We start from the raw sequence: 21,713 nt of genomic DNA, 5'->3' as shown, positions 1-21,713 counted from the left end.
TCGGATCTGTAAAAGAGGAAAAAAGTAATTGTTATACAAAAATTACGATTTAGTCGGTAATACTGCTTTAGGATCCTCTTAAGATATTCGTTTTTAAGCATTATTTGATAATTATGTTTGATTCTGTAAGAATTTACAGCCGATAAATAAATTGGTACGAATATCATTACACTTATAACATATTATTTCACAGTAACACAAACTAGTGAACTAAAAAATAAATAATAAGGTATTTTAAATACTTAACTATGTATAAAGATTACACACTACAACATATCTGAGATATAAATAATTATTTAATTATATTCAGTATTCAGAATAAAATAATTATTTAAAGATAAATTTATCGATAATTTAATTTAAAAACAATTAGAGATAAAGTGCCATCCTATAAGTAGTAATTGACATATCTCCTTTCACATTTTTTCCAAAATGCTCATTTTTAATTGCTCATAGTTTAATTAACGAGATTCGGAAAATAATGACGTTCAAGCAATCAGTTTCTTCATTCATAAGTTTCTCAAGAATATTAACTGATAATCCGACCATAATGAAGAGACGTTATAAATTTCATTAAAATCCCTTTTTCTATTTAAGGAGCAATTCGAATTTTACTAAAATAAATGCGACTGATCTTTCACAATTATTTTCTTCTTAAATTCTATTTGATTTTCCGACTTAACTCGAGAAAACTTGCCGTAATCGACGCGTTTCCGCTGACCGTCGCCGCACGTAGATCGATATTTAATTAAAGGTGGATCGTAGGGAAAAAGGAAAACAGATAAGTGGAAGGAAGAAAAATGTGGAAAAGATTGGATAAATCTGGTGAACGTGAACTAAAAATGCATCCGGCCGTGCCCCGAGAAAATGCACGTCGAGCAATTCTATATCCCAGCTATTAAAGAAATCTATATATTCGTCCATTTCCAATAAAATCTATAAAATATCTGTTAGATATAAGTACGTTTTCGAAATATTGCACATTGAACCACGTTTGATATACCATCAATCTTCAGTTTAAATTTTTACAGTTGGATGACAACGGTATAGAATAAAACATTTCTTTTTTTCATCAAAGTGGAAGTGGTTTTTGTTATTAGTTTCACAGGTGAAAAAGGAATAATAAACTAAATTCTTTATTAAAAACCTCAATTTATTACGGTACTTATTTTTAAAAGCAGAACGATTAATGATAAAGTATAGCAATGCAGTATAAACAACATAATATTTTATCATAATTTTATGCGTGCATGATTAGAATATAGCATAGTTTGATAATTTAATTAAAAAATGTTTAATTAATTATAATGAAAGTATGACACATAGGGTAACTCCGGCAAATACGCCGCGCTGGGATTTACGCCGCAGAAATCAGAAAAAATAGAAGGATTGGGGGTAATTTTCCCGTAACTACTCTGTTACATGCCTTTATGTTATATTAGTATTGTGTTATGATTTCAGCTTCTTACTGTTAATATTAATGAATTTATTGAATCGATTTGTCACTGTAATAAGTAACGCCATCATAAGTTATAATCTACATAAAATGATTAATGTAGGACGTGTAAAAGACTTAGTGGTTATTCGTGATACATACGTGTAGTGGAATAGTAAAGCATGTTTGTATTATTAAGCATGTTTGCATTATTTGTAAATTTTTCATGAGCCGTACATACCTCCTTTCCCCCTATGAGTAACCATATATCCCACCCCTATGAGATATGCGGCAAAAATACAAGGTTTCAAAAAGTTCATTTTTTAATATGAAAAATAAATATTTCGGATTTCTAATATTTTTTTCATAGTAGTAGACAGTACAAAGTTTTTACTGATACAGTTCGTTTACTATAAACATAGTAAATAATACTTAATAAATTAAGTTTTTGATAGGTGCGGCATATATACCGGAGTTATCCTAATATATTCATTATATATTTAATGTATATACGTATGTATCTGTATATACGTATTATACATATACAGTGTATAAAGCCTAAATAGAAACGGAATATTTAAGTATTATAATTGGGAGGGGGGGGAGTATCAGAGCATACGTTTCTGCAGCAAATTTTTTAAATTGACAAAACCTTTGTGTGTTCAATAAAGAGAAAAAGATCGCGCAGATTATTTTTTCAATATCAATGTTATCAAACATCTTAAAAGCATCAACTGTCGGACAATTACACTCATCAATTCCGGATATTTCTACTCCGAATGAAAAAGGCAAAGCGCCGTTACAAAAACGGCATTCATCCACCAGTTGCATACATTTACTGCCATTCGCTCGATAACAATAAAGCCTGCGTAGAAGCAGAAAGAAACCTGTCTAAAACGAGAGAGGAAATTCGGGAACGTGAAAAAGTGGGTCGTGAAAATTGGATGGGTGTGCCGAAAAATTGCGTTTGTAGAGAAAAATGCACAGCGAACCGTATGACATTCGTTTCCTAGGAATGATTCTCGATTGGTACCAAGTGCCCTTCAATCTAACGGGTGTCTGTGAACGAACCGACTGACGGACACTGAATGTGACCATTGGCTTGGTATATGATTCTTCGCGGAATGATTCACCATCTATGTGAATCGCAGCTGAGTCGTCCGCAAATTTGCACGCTTCGATCGTTTCATCGACCTTTCCTTTTGCATCCCTTGTTACCGCGAAACCGTGTTCCCGGTACTCCAGATTGCCAGACTTTCTCGCAGCGGACCCAAGAATTTTCGAAAGATTCTATTTGCGCGTGTTCTGCGGAGCGAAGAATTTAGGTAGGTAAATTATAAAGCGTTCGTACTTCGATGTAAATGCTTTAGGAATCTCCCCCTTTCTATTCACATTCATCCCAAGCTGCGAATTTGCAAATTCCCCGCTTGCTGTTTACTTCGATTATGATTATATATAATAAAAAAGTGAAAATATCTTTTCTTTTTTACTTTGTTTCATGCCGGAAACGATTGAGAAATATGTCTGCGTCATTCTTCGTAATTCGCATCACTCCGTATTCATAAAATCTAATAAATTCGAATCAACCGTGTTCACTAAATTCACATAAAGCACTAAAAACTTCGACGATGGCTGGAATGCGGTGGGAGCTGAGAAGCGAGACCGGTTGCTAAAGAAAAGTTATACTAAGACGATCATACGTCTTCGTTAAATCTATGCCGTGTGCTTAGTCAACGCCACGAGATACGCATCGGAGAGATTTCACCTTTGAAGGAAGCACACTGACGTCTGTGTCCCCATGACTCTTCATGATATATCGTCACAGACACGCCATTTCCTACGCGCTACGACACCCACCCTTACGTTCTAGGTTCACATGTGTGGAATGCGCTCTAATCGCGGCCGCGATATTTATTGGCGGCCCCCTATTACGGAAGCGACAATTTGTCATGCCGCTGTATTAATTACGTAGGTTCCCTTATGCAGATAAGGGTGCTGGAAACAACCTGTTTGAATCGAAGCTGTCTCCGGTAAATTTTCAGATTAATTGCCGTCGAGCTAGTCAGTGCCTGTTTGCAATTAATAATGATACATACATATGTACAACCTTTGTTAACCCCCCTTCCTTCGAGAACCGGAGCTTTCTAACTAAAAGTAACTTATGGAAGGTCTTTCTAAAGATTTTCTAGATCAATTCAATTCTTGTATATACCTTACAATTATAAAATTCAAATTTTGGAAATTAGTCTTAAAAAATTTTTTTTAATCTGATTATCGTAAAACTCGGTGCCCTAAAAATGTTGAATTTCGAAAGGATAATAACCTTCAATGAAGATTGGATCTAGTACAGAGTTCATAATCACAGTTTAAAAGCCATTTTAGGTTAACTGTTTGCGTGGCATTAATGAACTTCAACTAAAATGAAACTGGAACTCAATAATACTAAAAAATTTCCTAAAATTATAAATTTTATGATAACCAGATTTTTCTTTTTTTGAATTTTTGTTCGAAATATTGGACTATTTTGAATTTTTTATTTTTTTACCTCAGATTCGAATAAAGCATTAGCAAATTACCCCATAGGCCAAGTTTCAAAAAAATCAAACCAGTAATTTATAAAATAAAAGGGGATAATCCCAAATGGTCAATGGGATTATCAGTTTACAAAGAGTTAATTGTCCTGCTTTATATATTCTGAGTAACATGATAAATGAAATTCGCATTTCAAATAGCTTCATGTTTATATTATATCCGCATAAACACAGCTAAATATATGTGATCTTTAAAGGTATAAATATAATTCCAGCGTAATTAATATTATAAATTAATATTATAAACAAACAAGCATATAAATAATCATATGAGAAATATCATAAGCATTGAATAAAGTATATTATGTAAAATTTAATTAAATTCATGATTATATATGAAAGAATTCTTGTCTGGTGTTTACAATAAAATGTGACAATACAATTATAGAAGAAAAGACTCACTACTTTGTCACCCAAATTTCGCACGCGGCACGGTAGATATGCGGTTTGTCCCACAAACGCACTGACATTCGCTGCTGTCGGCTCGAAAACGGGCAGATCTTCTATCAAATCATTACTGGCATCGTTTACATGCCGCTGCGCATCTTCGTTGGATGTCACGCGTACGTGTGCTGACGCTAGAAAGAGAATAATGATCTGGTGAACATGACTTTCGATGATGAATATGTTTCTCAATATAATCTTATAAATCCTGTTATACATAAAATTAATTTGTATTTCTGTTGCACTTTTGTTTATAATTCCGATCTTAGCGTATATATAATATTTTAAAAAACGAAGGGAATTAAAAATGCTCGCATGAAATATTGTAGACATTTTCTCTCATTCTAAATCTGTTCTTTGTGGCTGAAAAGTGTGCATTCGTTGTACGTAAAATGAAATAAATATATATTTGAAATTTTGCAAAAGTGAGATAGAAAGTTTTAGTACAGTCCAATGTAGCGACAAAGAATAAATCGTTTCATAGAACGATAATTAAGGATTATTAATCTTTTATCTGCAATCATATTTCTTTCATCTGCAATCTGATTTCTGCTGTTTTAGGTTTCCAAAGAAATATGGGAAAATTTAGAATTACTTTGAAACATTTCTATTACATTATCAAATAGTTTTTTTTACAAGATATTTTAGGAGGAAGAACCAAACTTCACCCTCTAGATTGTGCACAAAGGATTAAATTTATTTTTTAAAAATCATAAAAGATGTGCTAATCTTATTTTTGCATGCAAAAGATCATGCGAAATTTTTGTCATACGGATTGAAAGAAGTCTATCTTTTTAATATGTTCGCGTTGTAATCACTTGTGCTGTGCCGCTATACGTCACAAAGAAGCGCATGAAATGTGTTCCACTCTCCATGAAACTTATATATGCGAATTTTGGACAGGAAACCAGCGCTCGCAGACGTCTCCCATGAGAGCACAACTCTGAATCAGCTACGAACGCGCGACTGCTGGATGTACTACTTACAAGATACCAGAATCCAAGTGTGTTATAACTGGCACAAGAGTAGCGAACTGGCGCCGAGCGAGCAAACTCAGCTCATTTCTTAAGCGTAATACGCTCTTCGACATTTCGGCAGAATATCTTATAGAACACAGTTATGCACTCTGCCTCATTGTATATGCTCGTTTGTATCTCCTTAGAATTCTACCCGTCTTCAAGTTCGTCATGTAGTATAAAGAATAAAACGTTCTCATTTGCCTTTCTTTATATTGTTTATTTTATAAAGAATATAATCCAGCTTTCGCGATAATACACGCTCGTCTTGATGACAAAAGACATCAAACGTGTGCAGCGAACGATATGCATTCATTTCATCGAGAACACGCTCGCACTAACAATTTTATTTTTAAAATTTTCGATAAAAGATGTAGTTATTAAAAAAAGAGGATAAAAACTAGTTCGTGTTTGATCAATAACATGTTTTTATTGATTCGCCTGTAGAACTGATTGAGTTTAATAAAAGAGATTGTTTGAGTATTTGTAAAAACTTGTTTTGTTAAACTGGATTAGAGACTTTTTCGTTTTTATTATGAGTACTTGTACCTGCTTGTAAACATTTTCATATTTCGAGTTCTCTTGATACGTAATTACAATTTGACTATGGATGGGAAACCATGGATAATTGAACCATATATCTATAAGTAAACAAATTTTTTGTTATTTTTATGAAAACTTTTTTTACGTACATTTTGTATTGTTTTTTTTTACGTATCGCTGAGTATATAAATTCATATTTGTAGATTTTGTAGCAATACAATATATACGTACACATTTATTCCAAAATTAAAACTCGAAAATCTAATTGCAGTACGACTCGTAGGAGATGATATGCGAATTATGAAGAAGAGATGAGTATGCTTTAATTTTCCTTATGCTTTAATTCACACACGTTTTCGCATCTATTTGCTTCACGTGTGCGAGTGGCATTGGAATAAATTCGATTCGCATACATTTCTCTCTCTCTCGCAACCCATCGAATTTATTTCAAATATGCATGTCACGTAGAATAGTGACACGTACTACAGGAGTCGCGCGAAAGCCAAACTTTCAAACGATTTCGATTTTGGGAGATTATAAAGGGCACGCATTATTCACACAAATTCTGTGGAATAACCGCAAACATTATTTCACAATCATGACAATATGATTTACTAGCGCTAGTTTGATTATGATAAAATACTTATATTATTATTAACATCTTTTATTTGAGTCATGTAAATTTAAATATTTTTCGATATATCCAGCGAAATTTCCGTACAATATTACGTAAAATAAAATAATCATACTTTAAATCCAATATTACACTTTCAATATTAAAATTGAGATTTTCTCCCTTTTGATTATATAACTTTTAAGTTAATATAGTCCTAAAACCTTGGAAAAGTCATTACTCTAACTTGTTACGGCCTTCTGGCTTTTTGATATTTCTGTTGGCTGTCTGAACATATGTTGCATAAAGTCTTCGAAGTTTCCGAATAAACATCATTCAAACGGCTGCCGGGTTATACGTCGTATCGTTCTCTGTATACCTTTGGAACAGTTAGTATATTCTCCATCATCATCAATCATCATCAGACCGAACGACGATACTCATTGGCGGTTGACAGGGATTGATCCGAAAGGAAAGTTCGTAATAGAAACTGGCTGACTATGAGTCCATTAATACAAGAAAGAGAAAACTGAATGAAATAAATGTATATTAAAATTTTTGTTCTCTTTAAAAATTTAATTCTCGCATTTAGTTATTTTATCAGTTACAGTCTGTATTATTTTTACTATTTTATTTAAACCAATCACTAAAATGTTATGACAAATTTTTTTTATATCAGGTATTCCAGTTATGCAGTATTTCTATAAATTTGTCAAACGCTACACAAAATGCTGAGAAAAGAGTATTTTTTATTTGTAATTATATAATTGCATAGTAAAATGATTACGGTTAAAAGATTCATTTTTATAGTTATTATTGTTATAACATTAATAATAATAATCATAAATATATTCTATCAAATATATAATATATATATATTGTATATATATAGTTGGCATCAAAACTGACTATAAATTACAGTTAAATTATAATAACTGTAACTTTTTTCTCAATATATTTAGAATAAGAAATCATTTTCACATGCAATATAATCCACAAAATAAAAGATTTTCTATAAAGAAAATCGCAAAATTCTGCGAATATAAATTTTTTATTTCAATTCACTATGATATTGTGCAACCACTTCTTCCAGCAGCAATGTCCCGATTGAGAATGAAAAAAATACTACTGTGACCCCAAAAAAACAAACGCCTGTCAATCATCGTGTATCGTCTCCCTTTTGACTCTCGCGCGCATGCAATCTGATAAATTTAATTGGATGAATCTGCGTGCAAGGGTAAATCCACGTACGACGAATGCAGGGGATGGAAACACGAATTGCTATCGAATTATCAAACGAATCTGCCCAGAACAACCCGTTGACATCGTGTAACTCGTTGAGCTGGCCATTTCATATAACCAACGTCTATCCCAAAAACCTGCGATATCCTCTTTCAATCTCAAAGCATATGACGGTACGCTTATCACATCTGTGCATAATCTTTATACGCTATCACCTAACGTGTTCGAAACTTCTGCTTAAAAATTGAAAACTTAAAATGATTTCTTGTACCGCTTTAAATATCGAAAAAATGTAGCAGAAAATAATTTGTAATTGTTTGCTTGCATTTTATGTGGTGTATTTAATATTTAATTTATTGAATTAAAGACAATACTAATTTTTATGTGTATTTCAGTACATTTGGAATATCATATGGATCGTTGTTTTAAAAGATATTTTAGAAGATGCACGAATATAATACCTAACAGTACGAGAGCATACTAATGAGATTTACAAGTCGAAGTTAATATTGACGCAGTTTATATGAACATCTTCGCTTGGTTTGCTTGAGAATCGGGAGTAAATATTAGTTTGGTTCCATCACTACTTCTCCCTCCCATCCCTCTTCTGGTGCGATAACGCCCGTATACATACCTCACTCTACTGGCGTTATACAAATGACCAACACTCCACCCCTTTATGCCTCCACCCCACAGTAAAGTCCTGCCACAGATCCTGATAACTCGAGATTAATTGACAAAAAGCTACCGTCACAAATAAGGATGATTACATGAAAATCGTCCGGTGTCGCCATTATCGCGGTCTCTACCACTTCCAATGTTCTTCCGATAGGAAATCGAAAGGAGGAAGACATTAAATTAACTCCAACTCGTTTAGAATTAATATTTACATTAAGAAAATAAGACAATTATTCTTTTAAAATAATATAGACGATTATATTTTGCAAAACATAAATTACAGTATAATTACATTAATATTATATTATAATTTCTCACTCAACAATATAAGTGTAACATAATACATGTTGTGCATAACAGTTATATTGCTAAGTAGAAAATTATAACATTGATGTAATATTATTGTTACTTCTGTAAGAAACGAATTAGGTATGTTACGTTATAAAACTAACAACTTCTTTTGATTAAAATGCATAATCCTACACGAAATCTCTTCTACCATTGTATCATATGCAATATTAAATAAAGAAATTCCGGAGCAAATACATGAACCATATCAACATACTCACGGAACAATTTCCACTCTGGTTTTCCTTAAGCAAATACGTTAGAGTATTTTCACGTCTGATTATGACCGTCCGTTTCCACTTGTCTCGCTAGCTATTAAGCTATCACAGGCGCCACCTCTGCAAATGTCCTTGCAACCCCTGTATGAACAGGGTCACTTCTACTCTCGTCACTCTTTTTTATCCCAAGAGTTTTTTTCGCTTACAGAATTTTCGTAAACTATAAACTCCTCGCGCGTAAATGTGCCATAAACTAAGATTGCCGCTTTCCTCCATCATCATTGTCGTTCCTGTGGTCGGTAGTATTTTTCTTCGTAAAACGTCAGAGGGCATACTTCTTTTTAAAAAGATCGGGAAAGAACGAAACTGCCCACGTATACGATCTGTATGTTTTTATCGGCACTAAAAACGTCTGGTCACGCCAGACGCATTATATCACACCAGATGATCGTAAATTCGGCCGAGACGTCGTCGCGTTAATAATTAAGTGAATGCATTCAGGATTTTTATACGTGCTGCTGTATTTATGGATCTTATTCCAATTTCAGCTATATCGTTATTTAATGATTGACATCTCAATGCTCAAACAAATACAGATAAAAATAAATGCATTCGCAAAAACTGTAATATCGAGCGAATATTTTTAATATTGTTTAATAGACAAGAGCATATACATATACGACGTACATTGAGACTCTCTTCTTCAGATTTTTACAATCAATACCGGATAATTAATTATTTTACAGTCGCACTTTGATACAAAACTCGTTCTTTTGCATATGCAAAATATATTTACTTAAATGGATAAATAATAGTATTTCATTTAATAATTCGCCAAAAGAGAAAACTTAAATATTTGTATAAGTATCTTATAAAATAAATATAATATGTATAATATATAAATGTAAATATTTATAAATTTATCCTGTCATGTGGAAAATTTAAATTACCGTTTTATCTCAAGCTATTATTTTGCTAAATAAACGCGAATGCGCTTGTCACTGAGGGAATTAATATAATTTCTTATTGCTTCTGTATTTCATCCGAAGGGCGATAAATTGAGATAAGAAATTGCTGTCTCCCGAGGGACAATACATTTTCGTAAACTCTCGTGTGAAGTCACAATTACTATAGAAGACTAACATAACGTTCCACAAATTGCCACGCGCTAAATCTTCTTGGACTACTTCCTTCCAGATCCCACTTTCCTTACGAAGTTCCTAATTCGCGTGTTCGAGCGACCGACATTTTTATTTCTTGGAAGCATTATCTCGGTTTTCCTCTGGCATATTTCTTCTCGGCGCGCTTCTTTTCTCGCGCTCGGTTTCTTAACGCGGATGACGTGCAGCATTCTGAGATCCGCACGCGCGAGCAAAAACAAATTTTGATCCAACTAACGAATAAAGGATAGCATCCCTAAAATTCGTATCTGAAATACACGTACATTTGCATGCACGTGCATGCAGAAATCAGTTTCAACATCTGGGATACGAAAAGATATCTCCAAATTAAAGAATAGTTGAAAAGCTTTATATTCAAATTTAAATATTTGCAGAAAACGCATTTGGACAATCTTTCAATGCAAATAGTCTGTTTAGGCCCGTTTTCACAATATGTGATTACTTAAAGGTTACCAAAAAATTCATGAATGAATTGATCTTTTATCTTTAGGTAACCATATATTGTAAAAACGGTGCAGACATTTAATCAGACACTTGAAAGTTCCGTTTTGGGCTTACAGTGCTTGCTCAAATATTAAACAAGGACAAATGATGCTTGTTTAATATTTGATAGATAACAAGATAACAGGATGAACTGATGCTTACAGCGTGTGAGCGGAACGCATTCTTGATCTAGCTAGATGAGTAGTGATTAATATGTTCAAATTGTTTCGTTTTATTAAATCATAGCTCAAATATATTGCTTCTGTTGTCTTACGAGCGCAACAACGAGCGAAACAACGAGTGCTATTATTTCACGTCCATCTGTATCGTAATGCACACATGCAGACGAACGCAAGTGCGAGCAGTAAACGGGACGACCTCCATGTTTCATTCAAAATGCACTTAGATAAACACGTACGTAAACGCGCGCACTCGACAGAGAACAAATCTCTTTGCCGTATAGGTGGGGAAAAAAGACGAGGGATGAGGGCACAGAAAACAAGAGAACTGCGTAACTCTGAAATTATCCAGTGACACGTTGACACAGTGGCGTACTGCCACAGAGCCCTTCCTCCAACACCAACACCAACGCATCGAAGATGCGCCTACGATGTGGCGACTGGCAGCATGACCACAGTTTACGAGCGTTGCGGCGAAAATATACGATTCTCGCAGTGGTCTAGCGCGACCGTAAACTTTCGTCCTCCATTGTTTCGAGCGGGAAAGGTAGAAAAGGCCGCGAGCGGGAGCCGCCCGGTTCAAGGGATGCACAGCACGTCCCGACGCGCAAGATTAACGACGAGATTATTTCATAGTTTCGCGGGCAGGCCCGCCGTTGAAATGATGCTGGCCTGTTTTGCGAGTTCGACGACGATGTTCGGATTCGGTGGAATTTACGATGTGGCATGAGACCAACGGGAAATCCAAACGGAGAATGGGACTTTAATGCAGCCGAAGAATAATAACCAAGGAAAAAAGAAGAAAAGAGAATTAATTTTATTTCTATGAGATGAAAGAATTCAGAAGAAACTAATACGAGTGTAATCGAAAAATTATAGAAGTTACATTATTGCATGGTAATTGCTCGATAAAGAAGAAGATAAAAGTATTTCAATTTTGTTACAATTTTGTCATCCGGATCAAAAACAATATACTTTATTAGTAATTAATATGAAATTTTTCATGTATGTTTTACTAACATGATAACACCGATTTTAATCCGAAAATTCCGTGATGGGGGGGGGGGATAGAAGGGACTCCCGAAGACACTCCATGTCCAATGAATGAAGAGGTCCACGTGATAAAAGAGAGAGGAAGTACGTCACGCGGATCCCTTCTCCGGAGATCCCGTGCAAAGTGACGCATATCCCGGAAGCCTCCCTGATCCTCTCGGAATTCACGGGTTAGAATTAGTGTTACTATGATACTTATTTTTACAAATCTAATTTTAATGATAATTAAAATTATATGTTATTTAAATAATTATTTTAATGATAGAATTAATAGGACGATTACCTTTCTCAACCAAACAGTTGTTAAATAGTTCTCATATAGAAATGGGTCAAACAAACATCAATCAGAAATTCAATTCTCACAACAATTTTATTGAAGTTATTTATGCGAGAAATTATGCGCAGATACAACTGAAGTATTTGTAAGCTTATTTGAAAATAATCAATGACCTGCTTTTCCATGACGTATTAAGAAGGGACTTCAAAAGATGTTGCATGAACTGCATTTGCATATACGTGTACATTCAGTATACAGACACACGTATTTAGACACTTCAAACAAGCGTGGAGGTAATGGATGCACTCTGCGTAGTACTCGCTATCAGGTACCATTTCAGCACAAGTGCTATAACGATGCTTAAAGCGGAAGTACGCTTGACGTTCAGCATGATATAAACTAAAGCGTGATTTTTAATTAGGGGAACGACAATGAGTCTCCTGTGTATTAACAAGTTCATTGTATCGCGATTCATAACATATCTGTTGTCTTTAAAAAATGTTATTAAATGTAATTGTTAGCCACTACATATACATGCATTTTTATGTTATATTTATGTATTGATAAAGCTTTTATACTTTAATTACTCGTTATTTTTATATATCTACTCTTTAAGAAATCTTAAGTAATAATTTCGCAAAATCAGAATAATCGATTAAACAAAACTAATTGAATAGCATAAATAAGAGAAAAAACTTAATCGATATATAGATGTTTACCTATAATATTAAGATTAAAATTGCCATTATCTAATTAATACATTTGGTTTCTTTCAAACTTTATTACTTTTCACGCAAAGCTTAAAATAATCCGCTAAAATGAGGCTAACCAGATGGTCGTTACATGTGGAAATTTAATTCCGATAAGAAAGAGGCGACATTTTCATATAAAAGTTTCGCGACATTCTCGCAATAACCTTGGTCGGATTTTTCGAAATCTTCAAGTGCTCAAGACGCGCCTGTCTAAGCCCATCCCGTTTCCGTTGCGGAAGCGTCGACAGCTCAAGACTGTTTCCAATTTGATGTCGCGGGCGAATATAATTTTTCTCGCCTCGCTGGTACGCCAGTAACTTCGGGAAACCGTTTACGAGCTTAAGCCGCCCCAGTTAGAGATAGAGTTCTTTCGTGCAGGCGGCAACTTCCGGCCGTCGTCGACTTCGCTTGAATTTTTACTGCGAGGAAGAAGAAAATTTCTTACGAAAACTTCAAACTCAAACAAATAAATGACAAAATTTTATTTCAAGTTTTTCAGCAAACGTGTTAGATAAGATACAAAAATTTCTAATTTACGACAAATCATGATATCCGATATTCTTGCAAAGAAAATATCTTATGTTCATTAATTCTGCATTTATCGAAGAACACGTCGTTAAAAAAATCAATATGATGCCGAAAAGACATTCTCTAAGTAAATGTTACGCGATAACGTGAAAGGACTGCTACACAACGTCATTCGATTGAGAAGACTCCACTTTCGTGGTGGCGACATGTCGGCGCTGGAAGCTTTCCGCGTTTTCATAGGTGCTATCGAGCGACGAGATTTTGAGGGAAGAAAGACGCAAAATTTCTACAAATTGGATGGCGGATTGTGTAACATCTGCCTTTGCCAAATTCCCGCGTGTAATAAGCATGCCACGTGCTCCACATACGCGTTCTATCTATTCTCTTCTACTATCTGTGATAGTTTCGCAAACCATTGTCCACTTTCAAATATAATTTCTTTATAAAGGATTTTATAAAATTTTTTTGGGAATTTCATTTTGCACGATGTTTTTAATTTTAAAAGTAAGACTAAAAATCATAAATTAAATTTAAAAATGTAAAGGACACTAATATTTAATAAATTGATTTTACAAGTCAGATTAAAAAACATAGAATGTGTTATTTCAAGACATATGGTAAACATATTTCATTTTGATAAAATTTAATTTATAATTTTAATAATTAAAGTTTCCTAACACATACACACACACACACACTATACTCTGATATTCTTTATATTTTATTCATTTTTCATTATATTAGAAAATGTTGAATTTCTATTGCACTCGCTTTTTGTGTGTTAAAACATCAAAGCTAATAAATGAAGTAATAACGACATACATAATGTTATTGTGCCATCACAGAATGGAACTTTCTCTTGGATTAGTATTTGTAAATAGATTTGGCGCTGTCAACGTATGAGATATAATACCGTAAAATATCATGGTATAAAAGTGTATCATGGTATAAAAGTATTTTGAGAACCATGAATAACCACACATGGATAAAGGATATATATGCATGATCTCATTTGTCGAGATTACAATGAATTCACTTTTTTCCGCATACAACACTAGATTGGCTCCCTGAAAAATGTAGTACAAAATTTTTTGTTCTCCCGCGCACGATTGATGGAAAAAAATATATATATTCTTAGATTTTTTATTAAATCCGCTTACACATATAAGTAACATTAAAAAATAATTAGATTCGATTCTCCTTAAAATTCCATGGAACAATTAATGAATATATATTCTATATATAAATTATGAATTATTTTCCATAAATTATAGTTTATATAAATTACTTTTATATAAATTACTTATTACATCTAAAAACTACAAAAATGTAATTTAACGTTGTGAATTGTCGAAAATTCGCAATTCACTGAACAATAGAGAAAATAATGAATTAATAATCACATAATACACTATAATCTGACTGTGAAAGGGATATTAGAGAAAATTTAAGGAATCCGGCAATTAATTGAAGAAATGACACAGAAGGAGGACTAAAACCCGAATTAACCTGCCAAGAACAATCTTGTAGTTGTAGTCGTGCAAACGTGAAGTAATGTGGCGAAACTGGCAAATTTCGTCGGACGCGAGAAACTTCATTTCATCAAGCAGAAACACAGAGGTTGCCTGAATTACACGGTGTTTATAATCCGTAACACGGAGCTAGGCAATGAGAGATATCATGCGGGTGTACCGCGGATACTCGTGCAAACACATGCCAGGCACGTGGTACTCTATGGTAAGCACGGCGATTTCTTGGAAATGTTCCTTCTTGATCTATCAAGATGAGCGACTTTGTACTCACAACGGCCGCTTAAGCGCCTGTTTAAATTTCCCAGAAAAGCGATTTTTTTTTTAATTTTACAGCCAAGTTTTCTTCCATTACGTGTATTTGCTCAATTTAGATATCAACCGTATTTAGATATACCTAAACTTAGTCTTAATAGAAGAAAAAGAAGCTTTTTTATAATGGATACTATATTTCAAGAAGTGACACACGACGGTTTAGATAAATAGACTCTAAAAAAAAGATGGAATGGAAGTTCTTATTCACCGCGTTGCCTGCCAAAATTTAACGACTTCAGATAAGAAAAAAAGCATACAGGGCGAGTGTATAGGGATGATAAGATTAACGGTATGTCGCTTCGGAGTCATAATGCGAGATTGTGAATGATTTGAGGAAAATATATGAGGAAATGGAAACTGTAAAAGAGGACGTTCGATCTGCTAATAAAACTGAAGTCGCAGCAGATCGTCCAACTTGCAATAGACACGATATGCCAAGCGAAGAAACGGAGGCGGTAAAAGAAGGAACGAGTACTCCCACGCGGGATAGAAAAACGAGAGGAAAAAAAGCAGAGAGAAATCCTTCGGAGAAATTCCACTGTGCGGTTTGCTCTTTCTTGGCTCGTGAGACTCGTGCGACATTTACGCGTGGATATGCGGGCATATGACATATGTCGCATGCAAAGCATATGCTTTTACTTTGTAAAATTGAAACAAAAGATCGTCTTTGTAAAACTCGCGACAATAATTATTATTAATCGCAAAAATTGGAAACAATAAAAATTATATAAGATATATTTTACTTTTAATGTTAAATATTACTTTAAAATATTACAAAATTTAAAAATTAGAAACAATAAAAATGATACAATTAACGTTTTTATTTGTAAATTTGTAAAACAAAATAAGTAGAATATTGACTTAAAAATGGAGTAATAATGGATATTATCAAAGAATATTTTATTAAAATTTATTTACAAAAGAATATAAATACTATAAATCAATTCGACCCTATTTATTGTGTCTTCTTTAGTTTTTATACAATATATCAATATCGCTAAAATAATATAACATTTTATCAAGGATTAAAATTTTTTTAAATCTTAATTTCGTTGATCGGTATAATTCACAATCACAAAGATCAATGAATCAATAACTTAACTAATATAATAAAATCAATAAAAGACCATGTCAAATGTTAAAGGCAACCATAGTACATTTTTAATAAATCAATATCCATCACGTCAAACAATTTATTGCATTTTTTCCTAAGATCAGTTTTATAAAAGCTTGTATAATACTCTTTGATCAAGCATTCATTATTGCTCGATTTTTTAGCCGCTAACCTCTTTAATCTTGCTAAAAACAATAATATGACAATTATTAATATTATAATGAAAAATTAAAAACGGTAAGAACAATTTTACCTTTAATGTTAAATAATACTTGAAAGTATTTAACGATTATTATATTACTGCTTTAATTTTTAAATTTATAATATTTTAAAGTATTATATGTAACATTAAAAGTAAAATGTATTTTAAAAAATTAAAAACAATGAGATATATTTTACTTTCAATGTTATTTATTAAATATGATACTTGAAAATATCTTTCTATTCTATTTAACATTAAGAGTAAAATGTATCATCGTTTTAATTTTTTTATTAATATCAATAGTCGTTATTTCATCGTTGCCTTATTGTTTTTAATTTTTAAATTAATATCGATTTAACAGAACATCTTAAAAACAATAATTAAATTTTCAAATAAAAACGCTAATAAATCAGATGATCGAATTGCAGATATAAAAATGGTATAAATGATTTTATTTGTTCATGTTACTAACATCTAATGTCTAATTATTTGTAGTGCCTCTAAAATGCTCAACAGTTTATTCTTGAGACAAAATTACAAATTGTATTACTCTTTCGCACATATAAAGATTTGAAATAAGAACAATTTAAAGTAAATTATGACATCCGGCATAAAAGTAAGCGATAAAAATATGTTTATATGTTTATGGTTAACTATCTCTCCTTGTACTTCTCATATTGTCCAGTGGGTTCTAACCGAGAGCGGGCAATTCGCCCGCAAAAACACACCCCGCAGTAAATCTCTGAATTACATCGCGCGCGATAAAATCAAGCGTGTCACCCTGTACACAAGCCCGTATCTGTGAGATCGCGTTTCGCGCATGGTCGCCGGGAAGTTACGATAACGTTTGCCGGGACATTAAAAACGAAGTAACGGAAAGAAGACGGCGACGTAAACAGGGAAGAAGAAAATGAGATAAAGGTATGGGAAAAAGAACGACGTACCGGAGGGTGCGATGAGAAAAGTGAAGAGGGTTCCGCGGAGAAACTTGAAAAATGCGCCGAAGGCAAAGGATCTCTTTCAGCTTGGTACGTGCCACGCTCGCCTCTCTAAAAGGGAGAAATCACTCGTGCGCGCACAACCGCGATCCAAATTCCTATTAATCAGATTAGGTAACACGATATCACGATGGCTAGTTCGTGGTAGGTTAAAACGAGGTAAAAAGGTTTCCCTTTATTGGGAGTGAAGTTAAATCGGAAAATCGCTTGATTGCACCGGAATTGCACGTTCCGTACGTCGATTGGAAAATTTCCCGACGACTATTTATGAATTCCAGAGCTCGCCACGTTTTCACTTCACATAATAACCATTATACCGACCCATTAAACGATTTGCAGTGCTATTTATTTTTCTTTATTAGTCGCATTTTCAAATAATCCAGACAACATTTTTCCTAATTACTTTTTTAAAATTCTAATGTAAACCCTGAAAATACTTTTTATTTTCCTTATATTTTATTGAAACGTTAAGATTTATCTTTTAAACTAAGTTTGAAATGCAGTATATAAAATCTAACTTCTTCTCATCTCGGGAACGCAGAACGTCAAAATGCTTTTCCCAACAATGAATACGGGAGCTCTTCCTTGACGCTTTTTGACGCATCAATTTTCGAAGTTACGCGTAGATCGAACTTTTGCGGAAATACGCCGGAATTTTGGATTGCACGGAGCGACGCGACGGATAATGGCCGAAGAAAGTATTACACCTCGTCGTTCTCCGACCTCAATTTTCTCTTATACGCGATTTCGGCGGTTTATTGAAAAAGCTGAGTACTAGTGCGGCGACCAAGTTTGCAATCCGCTCGGCAGCGTCTAACCAAAGCGAAAAATCGAACGCTGAATCTCATCTCCGCTTCGTTCACGTTTCGTAAAAAATTTTGAAGTATCTGTCTCCATATCATTTCTAATATTAAACAAAAGCATAAGGAGTTTAATTTGTTTTTTAATATTTGTATATTGTTTTTTAATAATTGTATTATTATATAAACTTAACAAATATATCTTCTTCTTAAAATTACTGTTCTATTCCTTCACGTATGATATGTTATTAAATATCTTTTATAAGATGAAATAACAACTATATTTGGTTGTTCACGCCATCATTTATGCAGAATATACTCTAAACTATACATAATCTCTAAAAGCATGATAAATAAATGCGCATATGTATTCAGCAATTATAATCAAAATACAATCTATTTATATTTTATATACGCTATTATTACCAAACATTATTATAGAATACCTAATTGTAAACAATTAATAAATGAGGATACTTAAATGTAAACAATTGATTAAGCAAATTGTTATAATTATCTGTTTGTGCGTAACATGAGGAATAATCACATAATGTTTATATAATATTTAAACTTTTTAAAAGATTAGGTAGATCTACTTGGTCCTAATTATAATTTATTTTACATTTGATTATGTTTGATATGAGTGATAGAATAGTGACTGAATTTAAAATTAATAGATTTTAAAAAATATTTCTATTACAATCTCTATTTAATAAGATTATTTGAATGTACTGCAGAAAGCTGTTATATATCTTAGGGTAAAGTAAGATGACCATATGTTAAAAAATAGTGACATTATTCTTTAATAATTATAAAAAGTTAAAATCGATAATTTGGAAAAAGATCTAAAAGAAGGAAATGGAATTGTACAGAAGAAACAGACAACGAATAAAAATTTGGATGTTAAATAAATAGATATTTTAACGAACGTCGCGACAGAAATATAAACATCGATCGTCGTTATACAGCAGATACGTCCTGAAAAAATATACTCGCGACACATCAGCGCGCGGATGTAATGGCTTACGATGCAGAAAGCACACCATAATACGTCAAATTAGTCGTAAAACGAGACATGTCGGCGGGGTTTATTTGTGAGCCTTTGTAGGATTAGTGTAGTCCAGAAAGCGGAAGTCGCGGAAAACGAAAAAAGACTTTCGCGCGACGCCGTGTTCAGCGCGCTAGCAAAAGCTCCGTAACAAATTCACATGCAGAACAAATTATACCTGACTTTGTATATACGACCGTGTTATATTCAACGAAGCTTTTGCATCCATTTTACCTTACGCTTTGACAAGAAGATATGTTTGCACGTTCAAAAATCTACATTTTTAAATATTAAAGGATTTACTCGTATAAAATTATTCTTTTTATTAAGCGATTTTCGTTTGGAATATTTTGAATATTTCAGCTATACAATATCAGCTAAAAAATCAGTTCAAAAGAATCAATACCAAAAAATTTCGGTTGTAAATAACCAACAACAATAAAAAGAAACAAATAGTTTGTCTCATAACAGCTTATTCAAAACAATGACCATATTTTGTTGCAATTTTAGGTAAATAACTTTTAAACAAGTATGTGGATCCAAATGAATTTTTACACAAATATTTATTAATGTTTCGTTAGTATATATAAAAATTTATAATGTTTCATCAACTTTGCAAATAAGGGAATTTTACTCAGACGTAAAAATAGAATAATTTACAAAATTTTTATATCTTAACGCTGTGAGATGTGACACATACACCCTTAATGACTTGTCAAACACGAGAAGTATGTATGAGATAATGAAATTTCGAAGAGGTTTGGTAAAATTGTCGATTTTGTCTTCCCGCTGAGCATTTCTACAATATAATAAATAATTACACATACATAATTACTAGTCATTAGATGTAAATAATGGCGCGAGGGATCTTAGTAAATACTTGTGTCGGAGAGAAAGCTGCGCTGTACAGGCCCCCGCGCTTGGAATGTCTCTTACCGGGTCATTTTTCACGTTCGTACGAATGCCACGGCAGCGCGAATGCATAAAACGACGACAAGAAACGCGCCGTGGTAACGTACACGTCCAACTCCACCCGTCGTGGTCGATGGAAGAAGAAACCGTGGCAAATGCTTTCCGGAAACCCATTGGCCCGTCAGTGAGCGCGTATCGGGACTGAAATTGTCGAAGAAACGAAAATAAAGACGGAATGCGCACGGGATGAAGGCATAGATGGATCGATGGAGGGATTTATTGCCGCGTGGACTTCTTAAGACCCTAAGAAACATGAGGTGAGTTGAAACAGACAGCGTTAATCACGATTGCTTTCTAGACGGAGCTGAATGATGAGCTGTGATTAAGCGATTTTAAATATTTGTTATTCTTCCCTTTATTCTGAATATTTTCATCGAATTACAAATCGCTGTCTTCTAATTGTTATTCTTTAAATATGTGTATATTAAAAGTGTTAAAATAAACATTATGTACAGTGAATTTAAAATTCCAGTCTACTGTTGAGTCTTCTTCAAATGTTTTAAGTATATGTATTTATTCTGATATTGTTACCTCTATTTCTTGCATGGTAAACAGAATTTTCTGAATAATAAAGTTATGTGAATAATTGCGTCAGAGGTTTAATCATTCCCAAAATTCCAACAACGATACGCGCGTAGTTCGATGATACACGTGCTTGAAACTGTGCATATTCCATGAACAATGCTCGGAAAATTATGGCACGATGTCAACGTGAACCACATGGTATATGCTCGGCAACCCAGTATTCATATTCGTAGTAATAGGAAGCCGTATCGTATTCCATGTAACATGGTTCTGACATTAAATACCAGAATTTTATTACGATCATCGATCCGGATAACGTATTAAAAGAAAAGAAAAATTTCAAAATTTCGTTTAAAGGGCAACGCGCGCGATATTAAATTTTTTATAAACGTAGAGTTTATAAAACGCATACATTTAAAATATTGTTTTAATTATCAATTTAAAAGTCTGTAGAAATTCTTGAAGGTATTAATTCTTTATTAGAAAAATATTACCTAAATTGTAATATTAGTTTTATGAAAGACAATCCAATTAAAAAATCGTTTATGAAATATTTTTTTTCCTTTTTGTAGAAACGATAAAGAGCTGTAGAAGACTATTCCTACACGAAAAGAACGATTTTGTTGAAG

General features: G+C 33.2%; 1 protein-coding gene across 1 annotated transcript in view; it reads right to left on the bottom strand.

Moving 5' to 3' along the window:
* Positions 1-21,713, bottom strand: part of LOC108731081 (hemicentin-1) — a 121,485-nt gene that overhangs the window by 82,360 nt on the left and 17,412 nt on the right. The window contains exon 2 of the mRNA XM_018461168.1: positions 4,429-4,604. Within this exon, the coding sequence (XP_018316670.1) occupies positions 4,429-4,604 (176 nt within the window). The remainder of the gene's footprint in view (positions 1-4,428; positions 4,605-21,713) is intronic.

Source organism: Mycetomoellerius zeteki, unplaced genomic scaffold, assembly GCF_001594055.1.
Source record: "Mycetomoellerius zeteki isolate Tzet28-1 unplaced genomic scaffold, Tzet1.0 scaffold12, whole genome shotgun sequence".
Classification (NCBI taxonomy): domain Eukaryota; kingdom Metazoa; phylum Arthropoda; class Insecta; order Hymenoptera; family Formicidae; genus Mycetomoellerius; species Mycetomoellerius zeteki.
This window is presented reverse-complemented; position numbering and strand designations above follow the sequence as displayed.